Source organism: Magallana gigas, chromosome 3 (assembly GCF_963853765.1).
Source record: "Magallana gigas chromosome 3, xbMagGiga1.1, whole genome shotgun sequence".
NCBI classification, from domain to species: Eukaryota; Metazoa; Mollusca; class Bivalvia; order Ostreida; family Ostreidae; genus Magallana; species Magallana gigas.
The window spans coordinates 8266217-8281890 of record NC_088855.1 but is presented as its reverse complement, the minus strand read 5'-3'; the positions used below and the strand labels follow the sequence as shown (position 1 = coordinate 8281890).

General features: G+C 32.3%; 3 protein-coding genes across 3 annotated transcripts; 2 read left to right on the top strand and 1 right to left on the bottom strand.

The window, feature by feature from the left end:
- The first annotated feature begins 1441 nt into the window (after positions 1 to 1441).
- Positions 1442 to 5555, top strand: LOC136273589 (sodium- and chloride-dependent GABA transporter 2-like). The gene is made up of 4 exons (XM_066078330.1): positions 1442 to 1717; positions 3224 to 3406; positions 3594 to 3725; positions 5327 to 5555. The coding sequence occupies exons 1-4, from the start codon at positions 1681 to 1683 to the stop codon at positions 5503 to 5505; spliced, it is 531 nt and encodes a 176-aa protein (XP_065934402.1). The 5' UTR covers positions 1442 to 1680; the 3' UTR covers positions 5506 to 5555.
- LOC105329948 (sodium- and chloride-dependent taurine transporter) lies at positions 5552 to 12338 on the top strand. The gene is made up of 11 exons (XM_020067950.3): positions 5552 to 5781; positions 5978 to 6110; positions 6362 to 6496; positions 7130 to 7233; positions 9215 to 9339; positions 9531 to 9643; positions 10228 to 10365; positions 10813 to 10915; positions 11209 to 11309; positions 11423 to 11593; positions 11916 to 12338. The coding sequence occupies exons 1-11, from the start codon at positions 5585 to 5587 to the stop codon at positions 12015 to 12017; spliced, it is 1422 nt and encodes a 473-aa protein (XP_019923509.3). The 5' UTR covers positions 5552 to 5584; the 3' UTR covers positions 12018 to 12338.
- Positions 12339 to 12444: 106 nt separating this feature from the next.
- LOC105329947 (G-protein coupled receptor 157) lies at positions 12445 to 14944 on the bottom strand. Its single transcript, XM_011431450.4, has 3 exons — positions 14492 to 14944; positions 14093 to 14319; positions 12445 to 13835 (listed from the first exon to the last, which is right to left on the bottom strand). The coding sequence occupies exons 1-3, from the start codon at positions 14889 to 14891 to the stop codon at positions 13440 to 13442; spliced, it is 1023 nt and encodes a 340-aa protein (XP_011429752.2). The 5' UTR covers positions 14892 to 14944; the 3' UTR covers positions 12445 to 13439.
- Positions 14945 to 15674: the final 730 nt, after the last annotated feature.

Sequence of the window (15674 nt, the reverse complement as noted above, 5' to 3'; positions counted from 1 at the left end):
TAAGACTGCTTCATGATCTTGGGGCCTGATCAAATAAGATAGATCGGAAAAAGTGGTAATGGAGACTTGCAACTGGGCCCCGAGAAATTTTTTAATCGGTTTCGATTCTCAGTGATATATAAACAAATAAGATGTATCGGAAGATTTGCACCTTTAGAAATTTTGAAACAAGTGTGACATTACTGATATATCTGTTGTGAACACAGGCAAAGATGATGGATACAAATGCATGTTTTGACTATAATTTAAAAAATCTTATCCACAAAAAAAACTACCAAATCAGACGAGAGGGGAGTTCTGTGTATGCGTGTAGACCGAGTCAACTAAACCTAATCAGACGAGAGAGGAGTTCTGTGTATGCGTGTAGACCGAGTCAACTAAACCTAATCAGACGAGAGAGGAGTTCTGTGTATGCGTGTAGACCGAGTCAACTAAACCTAATCAGACGAGAGAGGAGTTCTGTGTATGCGTGTAGACCGAGTCAACTAAACCTAATCAGACGAGAGAGGAGTTCTGTGTATGCGTGTAGACCGAGTCAACTAAACCTAATCAGACGAGAGGGGAGTTCTGTGCATGCGTGTAGACCGAGTCAACTAAACCTAATCAGACGAGAGGGGAGTTCTGTGCATGCGTGTAGACCGAGTCAACTAAACAATAGATATACCTCAAATATAACGCAAATGAAATACTCCATCCCCTGCTGTGAGCCTTTGGTTCAGTTCTGCTTCTGATCTGGTCTAGATATGACTAAGTCCAGTTTGATGTTGAACAGTGATTAATTTTAGCGTTTACAAAGCAGAAGTCTCTCTCACCCTCAAGCAAAGATCATTAGCGTATATATATATATATATATATATATATATATATATATATATATATATATATATATATATATATATATATATATATATATATATATATATATAATAAGCAATTGTTATCAAATCGTTACTTCCAATAATCGAGAGTTTTAAACTTCCTGGTCATTTCGGTCGCACTGTGAAACTGACCTTTGCCAGTTAAGTGTATCGACTTTCGCACTAGTGTCTTTTGCACTAGTAAAGAGTATCGGACGCATAATAAGCAAACAGTAAATTGAATTAAATCAATATAAAGCAAAATAAAATCATGAAAATTATATCTGTGTATAACTAACTGGTCACACTGCACCCTTTGACACTTCATGATGTAGAGTCCAAAGTCAGCATTTTACACCTAACCGTTGAAATGACGACTCTCTCCGAAATTAGGGCACCTTGACATCAGATACTATAAGAAGTAAAAGAAGAATAACAAACTTTTTCTACAGAATATATCATACTATTTTTATTCCCTGAAATGCATTGTATTTCAGTAAACTGGCGATTTAATATAGCTGCATATTCAATATCACGTTTCAATAGACAATATGATGTAATTCTTTTAGAAATAAGGCCGATTCTGAAACAAAAACCAACTGAAAAATGAGAAATGTACTGCTTTGGAATACTCGGTAACATATACCGGCATAACCATAGAATTAATCGCTACTGACAAGTTTTGTCTCCTTACAACTTAGATCAAGAGGAACACATATTGCGGATGTTACTGTATTGTAAGAGTAGGTCAAGTGGTCAGCGTAATGGGTAACTGTTCCCGGATTCCTGTATAGCAAGAAGTAGATCTATAGTATTCACGTGCATGCGGATTAATTTGGAAATAAAAACTTTAATATCAGGTAAAGTTGATTTATTACGCACGATACAAATTCAATGAAGTTGTTTAAATGTAAAACCCTTGGTTGCTTTAACAAATATGCAGTTTATTTTAGAATAGTAGATTGTTAAAAAGTATTTGTTCACATGTATTTTGTGTTTTTTTAATATTCAATTTTTACAATGTCTTACATGAGTATAAACTCGTAATCTTCCCTTTGTTTTTGCAAAATAAGATTTTCTTGTCTTTAAAGGAATAAAAAATTTACTGCAAAATGCGCAACTTTTAAAAAAAATCAACGTCTTACAATAGTGAATCATCAATATTTTCGTAAAGTTTTGGATATCTCTCAATGAATTTATATTTTCCACAAACTATCAAGATATTTTTGATCGATTATTTCTACAAACAATTCCACAAAAATTATCCAAACAACCCTTTTACAAATTGATAGACTAGCTTAAAGTCTAAAAAATTAAGACAAACCCGTTTCAGCTTGTTTATCTTTATACCTATACTGACAGACAAAAAAATTCAAAGTAATTTGTTGTCAGTTTCCTCCTAATTATGTTTTTTTATATTAGTAATAAATTTGTTTCTACTATCACCATATTCTTTAAATGTATCAATGGGACAGCAACTTTTCCAATACAAAGAAAATAATTTTCAATACTTTCAATATATTTTTTATTCGGCATATGCATTCTTCTAGAGCTTTCTACATTTAACTTTTTCTCCCTGTGTAATCCTTTAAGGTATTCAAAGTATGACGACCAAATCTTGTACCTAATGAATGAATGGTCCAATATTTTTCATGACAATCTTTTAAATATCATTTTGAAGGTGTTATTGAATAAAAAAAACACCAAAGGAATTTTCAAATCCAATCAATTGCACCTTGAATTTTACATTGTAGTTTATGGGCAGTGAACGTTTTGTTAAGATATTGTAAAAAGTAACTTGAATTTCATACAAATCTCTTGTTGAATATAATTATGCATTAACGATTTCTTTTTTAAATACAAAATAAAATGAATCATTTTTTACTGCAGATATTTAAAAAAAAAAAAACAACTTTCTTATCATCAAGGGAAGATAACTCTTCAGAAAAGTTTTAGGAGCAAAATGGCTTGTGTAAAGAAGAATAATGACCCCGGGTCATTTTTTGACGTAGAATAATGACCCCCTAGCTGTAGAATAATTCTACGGGGGTCATTATCCTTCGTTAAACCGGCTTTTTATACATGTATGTGATCAGCCATGAATTTCGTTTATTTCACTTTCATCGTTATTTTTGAGTAAATCTTTAACTAATTCAAAATTATTCAAAACTGTTCTACATTCTTTCATTTTACACTGAATACCTTAACCCTATTGCTTGATTTATCCAAGTTGATGTAAAAAATCCTGCTTTGCATTTATCCAAGTTAATGTGTAAAATCCTGCTTTGCATTTAATTCGTCACTTTTATAACGAAATAGTACTATAAATAAAACTGAAATTACTTACGTTTAATATTGTGTGTCAGTATTCCACATGGATAAGAAGAGTCTAAAGATTTCCTTGGAAGTCACAAATTCTAAAGCAGAAAGTCCGGTTGAGCGCGCCCGATGGTCTAGTCAGCTTGATTTTGTCCTCGCATGTATCGGTAATACAGTTGGACTAGGCAATGTTTGGAGATTTCCATATCTGTGCTACAAAAATGGAGGAGGTAATTCACTAAAAAAGAATAAACGCCTTTATATATACAACAATCTAATCATTTTCCATAAATTTTGCGCCAAACATTAGTATTCTATTTGGTATTATTAAGTATAATTACATTTGGATTTTACTTGCATGTCCTCCACTTTATATCGCAGTTCAAACATGGTTCAGTCTATTGTTTATATGTTCAGGAGCGTTTTTGATACCGTACTTTATCATGCTGTTCAGTGGAGCACTGCCAGTAATGTTACTAGAGATTGGTCTGGGTCAGTACATGTCCAGGGGAGGCCTGAAGTCCTGGATTATCTGCCCTTTGTTTCAAGGTTCGTCGTCGTTACTTATTCCAATGATATAACAATAAGTCGAAAAATTAGATGAAGAGGATTTATTGCGAATAACAATTATATTGACCTATATGGGAGATGGATTTCCCGGAAAAAATTACTGTTGAAAATTGATAATCCTTTGTTATTTTCTATCGTACATATTTCTAAATTTAAACCTATCATATTGCTCTTGCAATTTTATTATTAATCTTCTTGTGATGTTTTTTGTGCCCTGGTTGGAATCCATCTGGACATACATTTCTTTTTTAATATTAACGACATTTAAACGGCATTTCTTTTTGATGCAGAGTTGTGCATTTTGTATATCTAATTTCGATCTTCTACCTTAAATGCACATTTGCTATTTGAATTAAAGATATCTATAGAAATAGTAAATTTATATACTTCACTACATGTAAAACTATACCTTAGTGTAAGCACGTTTTGTTCGAGGACAAGAATCATTGACTCTGTGTTACTCAAAACATGTGCCACGTGAAAAAATCATGCTGAGCAAAAACAGGAGGAAGGTTTATAGATTAGAAAAATTGGGGTGGGTCAGTTAGAGTTTGACATCCGTCCCCCTGTCATCCTGGTATCAAGTTACGTCCCTTTATACAAAGGATGCAGCTGTTAATACGGAAAACAGTCCTGTTGAATGTACGGTGAATGATGATAGTGTTCAACCGCCTCGAAAAAACCCATCTACATCTATAAACATCATTCTTCCTGTTATTTTTGCCGAAAAAGCTATGGCGACGTGCATTATTTGTAGCAAAGAATCAAATAGTTTGCGAGCTTTGAAATCATGTCACGCGAGACTTTCGATAGTTGCTAATATATGTCCCTGGTTGTAAATAAACGCATATAAAGAACATGTATCGTATTATAGAAAGTAAACTGAAAATAAAATTTAAAGATAATAAAATAAAAAAGCGATCATTACTCATACTGCTCGGAAAACGACTGTGAAACTTTTTTTCCACCACTACACATTATGAGAACTAGAACAGAAGAGTTTACTGTATATGGCATTAAATCAAGAAGTGGAACGGAAATCGATATGTTTTTTGTAAAGACAGAACCTAATACCGGTTCTATAGGTCAATTCAATTGTTATTCGCAATAGATCCTTTGAACGAAAACAAATCTTATCATTTCTACCCTAAATATTTTTTTTTCATGAACTTTTACCTCTGTATCAAATACGAACTTTAAGATAACAACCACCTACATTCACCATCCGGATTTCTTTTGGGTCGTCGTAAAAGTTATCATTTTTCACCAAAGCGTGCAGGGTGACCACGGTCGTAGACCACGACTTGAATTTGGAAGCATATTCCAAAAACATCATTATGTGCTGGGTCATCGACAGTGAAAAAATAAATGATAAACTCAAAACAAAATACTATTTCAAGTCTACACAAAAGAGTTTTTCAAAGGAGCATGGTCACGAATTTGGTCACCCCCACCCTGTTTTTAATGTTGACGATGCTTAAGTAAAATCATTATCGTATCGTATCTAAACACAAAAAGGAAGCAACATAAATCACATGCAACTCAGTAAGAATGATTTATAACAGTTCTTTCTGTTTCAGGTATCGGGATAGCTACCCTTCTGATGTTATTTCTGGCCAGTACATACTACATAGTGATTCTGGCCTGGGGTCTATACTACATGTACGCCAGTGTATCGAAGGAGATACCGTGGGGGTCCTGTCTCAATGACTGGAACACGGAAAGGTTTTCCAAATTTTACGTCCATATATTTTTTTGAAGCAGGACTGTGAAATTCATTAAGTTCTACTTACCTTTATTGATATTGTATATAAAAGTGATTCAAATTATATCAACAGATGTCATCAAATAAGGAATTACTCGACCGTGTATGTGGAACTGAGAGTCAATATATTTCTCCTGTAACCACGGGGCAAATACCAGAAAAAGAAGACTCAAGTAACATAACTCTGCGCACCAACCTTTTAAACACTACAGCCGTAAATTGCTCTTTAGGTCACACTGGTGCTATAGACCCGACAGTCGAGTTTTGGGAGTTAGTGTTCCTTACATGACCCTTATATCCGGTTCAAATCATTCCAAAAACCTTTTTTATACAATGTTCTATGACTGTACATTTTGTAAACACAATTTCTTAAATCGAATATGAAGTAATTTTGATTATACTTTTAAAATTATATGCAAGGTAGATTAAATATGTCGGGTTAAAAATTCATCTTTTTCAAAATTAGAAACCACGTGCTCCAGATCTCGGATTCCATAGAAGATGGTGGGGGACTTGTTCCTCACTTGACTGTCTGTCTGTTGGTGATGTGGATCGTCATCTACTTCTGTGTCTGGAGGGGTGTCAAATGGAGTGGGAAGGTTGGTAATAGAGAAATTAAGCTACAGTTTTGTAATATATTTTCTTTTGAGATGTTATCTAAATTTACATTAGAACTATCTGTCTACTATATTCTGTCAGCATGTACATGTACACATGTCTAGTTTAATAAAAGATAACAATGGCGGTAAACATACCTGGTTGGAGGATAAAAACATGCAACGCATTTTAAAATAACTTGCCAATGCTGTCGATGGGATTTATGTTTGTGATGCAGATTCTGTCTGTTTAGGTGGTGTACTTCACGGCAACGTTCCCTTACGTCATCCTAATCACATTACTGGTTCGTGGTGCGACTCTACCCGGAGCCGGAAACGGAATCAAGTACTTCCTGTCTCCCGACTTCAGCCGCTTACAGGACGCTCAGGTAATTGTGTTATGTACAATTATTTTACCACATTCAACCATTTGTTAAAAAGGGTTCACTTGAAAAACCTTAATTAGCTTTATGACATGTTTTTTTTTGGTTTCGTCTTTAGATACGATATCAAACTTTTGTACCAATATTGTTTAACAAAGCAGGTCTGTTATCAACTCACTGATATAAAAGTATACAATATGTGTGTATATTTCACCCAAGTAACACAGCTTCCTCACCCATACGTTTTATGATATGAATAGGAGAAAAAAAAGAAATTAACACTTTAGTTTTATTTAGTTTGTTTCTAGAACAAGTAGATACTGAAATGAGTTAATGGTTTTTCAATTTAAAATGACTATTGGTTTTATTCAATTGGTCACTAATATATTCCGTTCTTCTAACGACGTTTCAGAACAACGCCCGCGTTGTTTCTGTGGTCCGTTTCAATTTAAGAGTTTATCTATTGTATATTGGCGCCAGTGTACGTACTGATTTCAGAGTTTAGGCATGTGTCATGTTGTAAATTTTGAATTTACCCCAGTTGTCATGTTGTAAATTTTGTATTTACTGCCACCCGGTAAATTCAAAATTTACAACATGACACATGCAATACATGTATATTTCTTTCATCATCTATAGGTGTGGATCGACGGAGGGACACAGGTGTTCTTTTCGGCAGCTGTCGCCCTCGGAGTCATGACCAGCCTTGGAAGCTACAACACTTTTAATACAGATTTCTACAAGTCAGTGCCTATAGATTGTTAAGTATGTCTAAAGCTGTCTAAGATATATAAAATGTAAATACCTTTTAATTTTTGCCAGTTAAAGTATGATTTTGGAGTGATGAAAATGTCATGATATCTAATAGTTCCTTTTGTAAAAAAGGTTAATAAGCTTAAAGATGTAAGCCAACAAGTCATATCACATTTTAAACACATTCTTATACCATTGCAAAATTTAGAAGAAATAACCACTTCAAGTGACACAATAGCGCTTATGATAAAAATGAATAAATGTCACAACTAATTCGGGATGATTAGAAGATTTCTCTATTTTGACATTTATTTATGGATTTCAAATTCTGAATAGGTAATCACGGTAAAGAATTCTAAGTATAAAAAGGGCTTAAATTGGCCCTTGGCACGTCATCATACTTTTGTATTAAGTAGATGGATATAATGTTGACTTTGTACATATATTTATGACTATGTAAAGTATTTTGTTAAATACCTAATTTAAACTAAATGCTTGAATTTTAAAATTTGACTTTTAAAAAATGTCCAGTAACCTTAGCTTTTGTGGATAAAACTGCAAATTTTTAGTTCTGATTTTTATGAAATGATCGGAAATGATATTTTATCTTATTTGAATAAGTGGAAAGAAGTTCATATAATCATATTTTTCAATGTTTAATACAGTTCCACTAAGAAGTAAATGCTAGGTAGTCCAAGTCATAAAAATACAATTCTATTAGTTACAGATAACTACATAGTTTCAATCATGGATATACGGGATTTACGTGGAATTATGTTTTACATACATGTATTCATACACAACTTACATGTATATTGAAAATAATTGTTTTTGTATATTAACATTTTTGAGTCTGAAAAAAAATTAAATTTATCCCTCAGATTAATAAATTAGTCAATTAATTTATTAATCAATCTGCTTTGCTCCTTCTGATGAAATTTCTTTCACTAATTTAATAAATTTCTTAACATATGTTCATCCATTTTACATAAAGAGAGTGCAATTAGAACAGTAAAAGGCACCATTTTTTATTGATCATTTCTCGTAATTACGAGACCCTTTTTTGTAATAACGAGATAATTAACTCGTTATAACGAGATCTTTCTCGTAATAGCGATATAATCAACTCGTTATAACGAGATATTTTCTTGTAATAACGAGATAATTAACTCGTAAATACGAGAAAAAATATCTCTTGATTATGAAATGAAATATTTTTTTATGTGGCCTTATTTGTCTTTCGTACTATGACATCCCACCGAAAAGCGATAGCATTTCTTTTCATAATTTAGTTCCAGTGGGTTAAAAAAACCGGGGCAAATGAATAAAAATATATATTTCGTATAAACTCTTTCACAGAACAACGAAACCATCTAACAAACTTAATACACATTGAAACATGATGATATACTAAATACATATTAACTAATCATTATATATATTAAGCGTGTGTAAAATATTACCTTATCAGTAATTAAGTAATGAAGATTGCATTGAGGTCTATAGGGACAAGCAATTCTTTGAAAATAAAAAAGTAAATACAAAGAATATCAATAAATACTCTGATGGAAAGATGTGTTACATTTACAGTTTAAAATGTATCAATTTTTAAAAACTTAACTATAACAGGAAACTGTTATAGTTAAGTTTAAATTGATAAATTTTAAACTTTTAATGTAACAGATGTATTTAATCAGTATTTAAAACAATTTTTATTCTGGATAAATCTTTCTGAAATTGATTTTTATAAATTATAAGCACAGGGGGACAACTCTTCAAGAAAAATAAAAGGTCATTTATTTGGACATATTTTGCTCTTACATACTGATACTTAAACATGAAAATGATGTCTAAGTATAATGAGTTTTAAGCCCATACATATCTGTTATGTATCTAGATTAATTGAATCTGGGAGTATGATATATGGATCGAATACCTAATGTAAATGATAAGCTTTTTACGATCTTATAGGCATACTATGATCGTAGCGGGATTCAATTTTGGTACCAGTTTCCTCAGTGGCTTTGCAGTGTTCTCTGTTCTTGGGTTTATGGCGCATGAACAAAATGTGGACATAGACCAAGTTGCGGAATCAGGTAGAAAGTAACACAACTTGAAATGTAAAGAACTTCATACCAACGCGTTTTTGTCGACAGTTGTAATATATTGGGAGATATTTGGGATAAATTTGATATAAAAGAAAATAAAAATCTCAGTAAATTCACTTACTTAAAGTATGTACATGTACATTTATCTTGTAGTACAGACTGTTTTTTTTCCATACTAGGTCCAGGTTTGGTATTCATCGTGTACCCCAAGGCAGTCACAATGATGCCTCTTCCACAACTTTGGGCCATTCTTTTCTTTATGATGCTATTTTTAATTGGAATAGACAGTCAAGTAATTATCAAATTAAAATGATGGTATCTGCTTATATAATGATATCTGCTTGCTTGCCTATCTATCTATCTATCTATCTATCTATCTATCTATCTATCTATCTATCTATCTATCTATCTATCTATCTATCTATCTATCTATCTAAACATTAACAGATATATTATTTCTACTTCTATCTTTATAGAGGTCCGTGTTGCTCTGCTTTGAATTTGTATTTCGTTTAATGGATTTTTGAGATGGTCGACAGTTTGTTATTGTCATTTTTTCATTCTACAAAACGATAAAATATTTTTGCTTATGGTATTGTATCTTTGTGCGTATAGAAAATATGTATGCTTAGTTATCAAGATTCCTTGCCCTTTTAGTCCTCAGTGTTAAAGAAGTGTATAAGGAGTATAATTTCATTCAAGAAAATGATATTTTAACATTCTTTCCACGACTTGATCCTCGTATGTATTGGAAAAAGTTTTATGAGAGCATGTTTGAAACTGTTTTAAACCCTTGAAGCCACTTAAATGTATGATTATACGGCATGTATCACTATGTAATATCACTGGATCCATTTGTAATATGATTTGTTTCAGTTTGTGATGGTAGAATCTGTGGTAGCACATATAAGCGACTTGTTTCCTCGACAGCTGTATAAGACTAAAGGAAGAATGATTCTGACGGTGGTTTTGTGTTTTTTATGGTTTACTATGGGTCTTTCAATGGTGTCTAGGGTAAGTTCAAAATTTATATTTTAAAGACAAGAACATTTAAATGGTTAATTCGTTATAGAGCTTAACAGAACACAAAATAAATTGGCATATAAAGGAACTTAAGTTATACAAATATGACCACATGGAACAAAATAAAATCTTTTACAAATATTACATATTGCCTAACATCAATCAGGAACAGAGATATGAATCATATATTACAAAACATGCATTGATTAAAATGCAGAAAAAGACAACCATCAAATCATTAAGAAAACCTAAAATGAAATTAATTTCAACAGCTGTTTATTCATTCTGTTTATTCGTGGAAAGTAGGTACTGGGACTTTCAGTCAAAAGTGGTACCGCCCTCATTTTCAAGTGTTTTATAGTTTACAACACTCTTCTATTAAGACCCCTCTACATACATATTACTTCTGTTGCATCCCTCCATCTCTCAATGTTTTAGGGAGGAATGTACGTCTTCCAGCTGTATGACTACTATTCGGCCTCTGGTATGGTTCTGCTTTGGGTATGCTTTTGGGAATGTATTGCCATCGGATGGATATTTGGTAAATGTATATAAAGTTAAGGCACAACATGTATCTGATAAGGATTATATCATATTGTACATTATGCTATTATTATATTTTAGACGCATCGTTAAAAAATATTTCTATTTACTTATTTATTTTGTCAGTAAGGTTTTAGACTTGATGCATTAAGTAGAAATACATTTTTATAAACAGATCCTTTATTATCTTAAATACCTTTCAGATTTTCAAGCAACCTCATATATAACGGTACCTTTTAGAATTTTGATGTACGGAAATTATAAATGATTTGATTTGTTTCATACAAATAGAGTCGGAAAAGTTTTACGACGCCATAGAGTTAATGATAGGATACAGAATCAACAAATGGTTCCATATATGTTGGAAATACATCACACCGCTTGTAACCGCCGTAAGTTTAAACCCAAAAAGTTACTACAAAAACACGAAAGGAACATCTCTTTGATCACTTTCTGTTGACTCATCGTGGAACCTTTAGGAAACCAAACTTATGTTTTTTTTCAGGGTATTTTTGTATTTCAAGTGATCGGATATAAACCACTAAAATACAAGAACGAATATGAGTACCCTGCGTGGGCTCAATGGTTTGGGCTGATGCTGGCCCTGGTTTCCATGTGTTGTATTCCTTTGTACTTGATGGGCAAACTTCTAACACTCGAAGGTCCTATTAAAGAGGTCGGTATATTGAAGACGATCTATTGCTGTACTGATGACAAACTTTACATTAGTGTATTGGCCTAGTTATTAAAAAACGAAAGTCTTAATCATAAATATCTATTTTTCTTCACTAAAAGATTTTTTTATATAAGTAAACTAAGCAAAGATGAACGGATGATGATACTGATTTAAGATTACAGTGTTCAACCCCCGCCTTTTTTCAAAACAAAAATAAGTAACAAGGCTTAAAGTTGGTTTTTTCATATTCAAATATCATTTAAAAATATACTTTCAATGACAGACAAACCATTCAGCTTAAAAGGACATTTTTATATTTTAGCGTTTCAAGAAAGCGATTGTACCAAAACTCAGAGCAGATCAAATTTGTAAAAAATGGATGTACAAAGATGATGCGTTACTAATGCAGCAAAGTTGGACATGAGCGATCAACATTTGCCGTACATGAAATATTGTCAGTTTTTATAAATGTTTAATATACAATAAAAGGAAGCAGGATGGGCAAAGACTTGTCGGTATACAATGACGGTCATCACGATATAAATCTGTTTTAGATTGATTATCCTCGTACACTAGTTAATTTATTTTCTCAGACTTTGTCAAATTTTATTTGCTTATCAATCTAATAGTTACTTATTCTTGCGTTGTTATTTTTTTAGATAAAGGACATCAAACTGTTCTGTTAAAACTTTAAATTACTGCATATCATAAAATGGATGAAATAAAACAAAATTACAAAAGTAAACGATTTTGATTATATTTGGTTGTTATTCGATTGTTTCCATTGCAATTATTCATACTCTAAAATGTTCAAAGCCGCCCGCTTTTATTCATATTTACTGAATTAAATTGTAGAAGATTATATCCACCCCCAAAATTGCTTATTTTTTGCCTATTTGACTTGTATTCTTCTCATACAGCATGCTATCGTTTTCTGCTGATTTGAGGAACCATCTTAAGGTATAGTGAACACCTTAAGCGAGTTCGCACCAGGTAAACAACATCAATTTATAATTGGAAAGACTAATAGCACTTTTACATCTTTTTAAAAAGTGACATTTTAGCGCAATGGGGTACATTTTGTCCTTTCATTATCAATTTCAAAAATTTCTACACATTGAATTGCTAAGTATATAGTGAGACTGATTACAATGTACGACATTCTTATTTATTTCTAAATATAAAAATTATCTAAGTTATTTGGAATATACTGACGGTTGACTGATATAACGTAATATAGATAGCAAACAAATCAACTAGTAAAAACAAATAGTGTTTATGTTAGAAAATAAACACCACATGCAAATTGTAAATTAAACACAAAATACAGATTGTTACTTTCTATTTCATCAGGTTTATATAAGGACAAATTGTTTGTTTAAATAATGATATTGTGCTACAATATTCATTATAATAACCTTAAAAGAAGGCCCATCATGATGTATTGACGAAAAATAAACAAAAAGTTTTGGATTTGATATTAAACCGTTCATGAACCATGAACTGGTAAGTCATCAATTTCATCCTAAAGTTTCACACCGAAGAGGAAGATTTCTACTGAATATGCATTGTTTTTTTTTAAGTTTGAGAAAGGGGATAAATGAAACTATTGTTATTCCCTCAATGATATGCGTTCGCTAGGCCTTGTTACAGAGGTTACTTTACTTTGTATAGAAATTCTAAATTTAAAAAAATCAGACACACTCCTTCAGACATTATTTTACAATTAAAGTTAAGTTCGGTACATATAATTTAGTTCCTTTTTATACAAGTTTTATTTCCTCCGTTATGGACCTAATGTTTATATTTCTTTCCAAGACAATACACAAGATGGAGTCAGTTCGATTCACATGGCGTCATTTTCCTTCCGTCTGATACGAAATGTAGTTTGATAATTTGTAGATTCTGAAGTATTTAACAATACATTTTGATTTCGATCATAACGGTATCTACGAAATATTTCTCCATACTTCTTTCTGACGTTTTTATCAAAAACACAAAATAAAAGAAAGTTTCCCAAGGCCTGCGCACAGTCCCCAGCACAATGAAAATATTTAAGGATGTTGTCCGCATTTGTAATTTTTTGATTAGATCCGTCACCAGAGATTGCAAAGAAAAATCTTATAGTTCCCCAGAGTCTCAGTAAATAAAGAATGAGCCATGTGAAGCAAAACCTTTCATCTTCGTCTCTTAGATCCGTTCCTTTGACACGACCCCAGCTGTAGTTACTGTTTCTTTGTCTCTAGAAGTAAATAGATTTGAACACGTATTTTCAACCATATGAGATACATGTAGGTAAACAATACATAACACATGATTAAGCTCTTTCATTCAGCTAACTGAATGTCAACTGAAAGTTCTGGAAAAGTAATTGAATGGCAGAGATATGCAATTCAGTCACCTTTTTGTTACCTTTCAGTCATATTTCAGTTGACTGAGTGAAAAAGCTTCATTCTGTGTAAATTCCAAAGGCAGTGGAAAATGTGTATTAAGTCATACCTCTAAAAACGTGGTAATTTTTAACAACATGTATACAGAGAATGACAGTACATATGTTAGAATTTCCCAGAGCTTTCCTGATATGAACATAAGACGTATATCTGCTGGGTGAATTCTGTTGTCCTTGTAATCAAGTTTGATCCAGCACCATAAGCCAGTTCCTGCTTGCTGTCCGTGGGTATCTCTACCAAGCTTTTTTATTGCCAAAACAACAGTGGTTATGGTTGCTATATAGAGAATAAATTGAATATTTAACCGTATTTTAAAGTCAATGTTATAGATATTATTTGATAGCAAAATTTGTAGAAAATGCACGAATGTTAATTTTTGAATAGAAATAAATGAAAAAAAAATAGCGTTCCATGCAACTTATTTAAAATTTGAATAAAAAATCATCACCAGGAAAAATCCATCCTATGGTAAAGTACCAAGCTTTTACCAAACGATCCTTTTCAAAGTTTCTATGAGACCTGATCAGAAGATACAGATGAATTGCAATAACAGACGTCCAACCAAAGGAAGATAAGCTAGAGAAAGTAGTGATGAAGCTCTGTGCTTCACACATTGGATCTGTAGTGTTCCTCTGATCATCATTCAGTGTGAGAAAGTTCACAGTCCCTATGATGTATCCAAAAGCAGTCAGAATATCAGCAATCGTCAGAAAAACAAGAAGTCTGTGGACAGAAGTTTGAAAGTCTGGAATCTTCACGTATGTCAGTAAGAGTGCCAGTCCTCCAATGACGGAGAGGGAAGCACTAATTAGTGTGATACTGGCCTGTGACAAGATTTCTAGCGACATGTTTCCCTCCTAACCTAACCTTAAACCGTAAACGCAGTAAAGGTAGTAAGGTAACCAGGAACATACATATCTTTATATATACTTTGTATATAAAAAGTAATGTTATCATAATGTTATCATGTTCAAATAGGGTATACATTACTAGTGTTGATATCAAAATGACACAATTCATATTTTAGTAATGGCGAGATAAAGACTATATATTGTTGGAATGAAGGTGATACGATTTACAGAAATGAGTGGATTTTTGAAAAATACAACTGACGAAAAACGAAAGATTGTCCATTGTAGCAGTCAGTACTTGGCATTACATCAATATATCAATCAATATGTACAAATGTATCCCCCCCCCTTTTCGTTCCTTTTATAGGTATATATCATGTTTATGACCACTGTTACTCATTTATTATAAGACGAAAACCTAGGATGTCGAAAGATATTGTACTCAAAACCTACTGTACACAATGTATACAATATAATATCTTCATGATAGCCACTGTAGCATTGTGATGTTGCTTATTAAACAATATAAGTAGTCAAATGGAAGATGTCTTTCTTCTTTTTATACAGGTTACATGCTAATCCACAGGTAAAGGTGTTAGAGACAATGTAGTTTAAAGACCTAAGCAAGAGACTACACCAGCTGTGAAGCTTCGAAAATCGATCCCGGATTTAAAGAACATTAAATCATACAAAACACCAGTACAATAAAAGTAACACGAACAACTCAGTGCGGAATGCTTAGTTATATCTCGTTTTACATTTTTTAAACATTTGAATTGA

Coding starts and splice junctions, on each gene's coding strand:
- LOC136273589 (XM_066078330.1), top strand. CDS start 1,681: ATGCGGATTAATTTGGAAATAAAAACTTTAATATCAG. Junction 1,718..3,223: donor AATAAAAACTTTAATATCAG/GTAAAGTTGATT, acceptor ATTGTGTGTCAG/TATTCCACATGGATAAGAAG. Junction 3,726..5,326: donor TATCTGCCCTTTGTTTCAAG/GTTCGTCGTCGT, acceptor TTTCTGTTTCAG/GTATCGGGATAGCTACCCTT.
- LOC105329948 (XM_020067950.3), top strand. CDS start 5,585: ATGTCATCAAATAAGGAATTACTCGACCGTGTATGTGGAACTGAGAGT. Junction 5,782..5,977: donor CCGACAGTCGAGTTTTGGGA/GTTAGTGTTCCT, acceptor TTTCAAAATTAG/AAACCACGTGCTCCAGATCT. Junction 6,497..7,129: donor GCCGCTTACAGGACGCTCAG/GTAATTGTGTTA, acceptor CATCATCTATAG/GTGTGGATCGACGGAGGGAC.
- LOC105329947 (XM_011431450.4), bottom strand. CDS start 14,891: ATGTCGCTAGAAATCTTGTCACAGGCCAGTATCACACTAATTAGTGCT. Junction 14,320..14,491: donor CATAGGATGGATTTTTCCTG/GTGATGATTTTT, acceptor TTCTCTATATAG/CAACCATAACCACTGTTGTT. Junction 13,836..14,092: donor AAATTACCACGTTTTTAGAG/GTATGACTTAAT, acceptor ATTTACTTCTAG/AGACAAAGAAACAGTAACTA.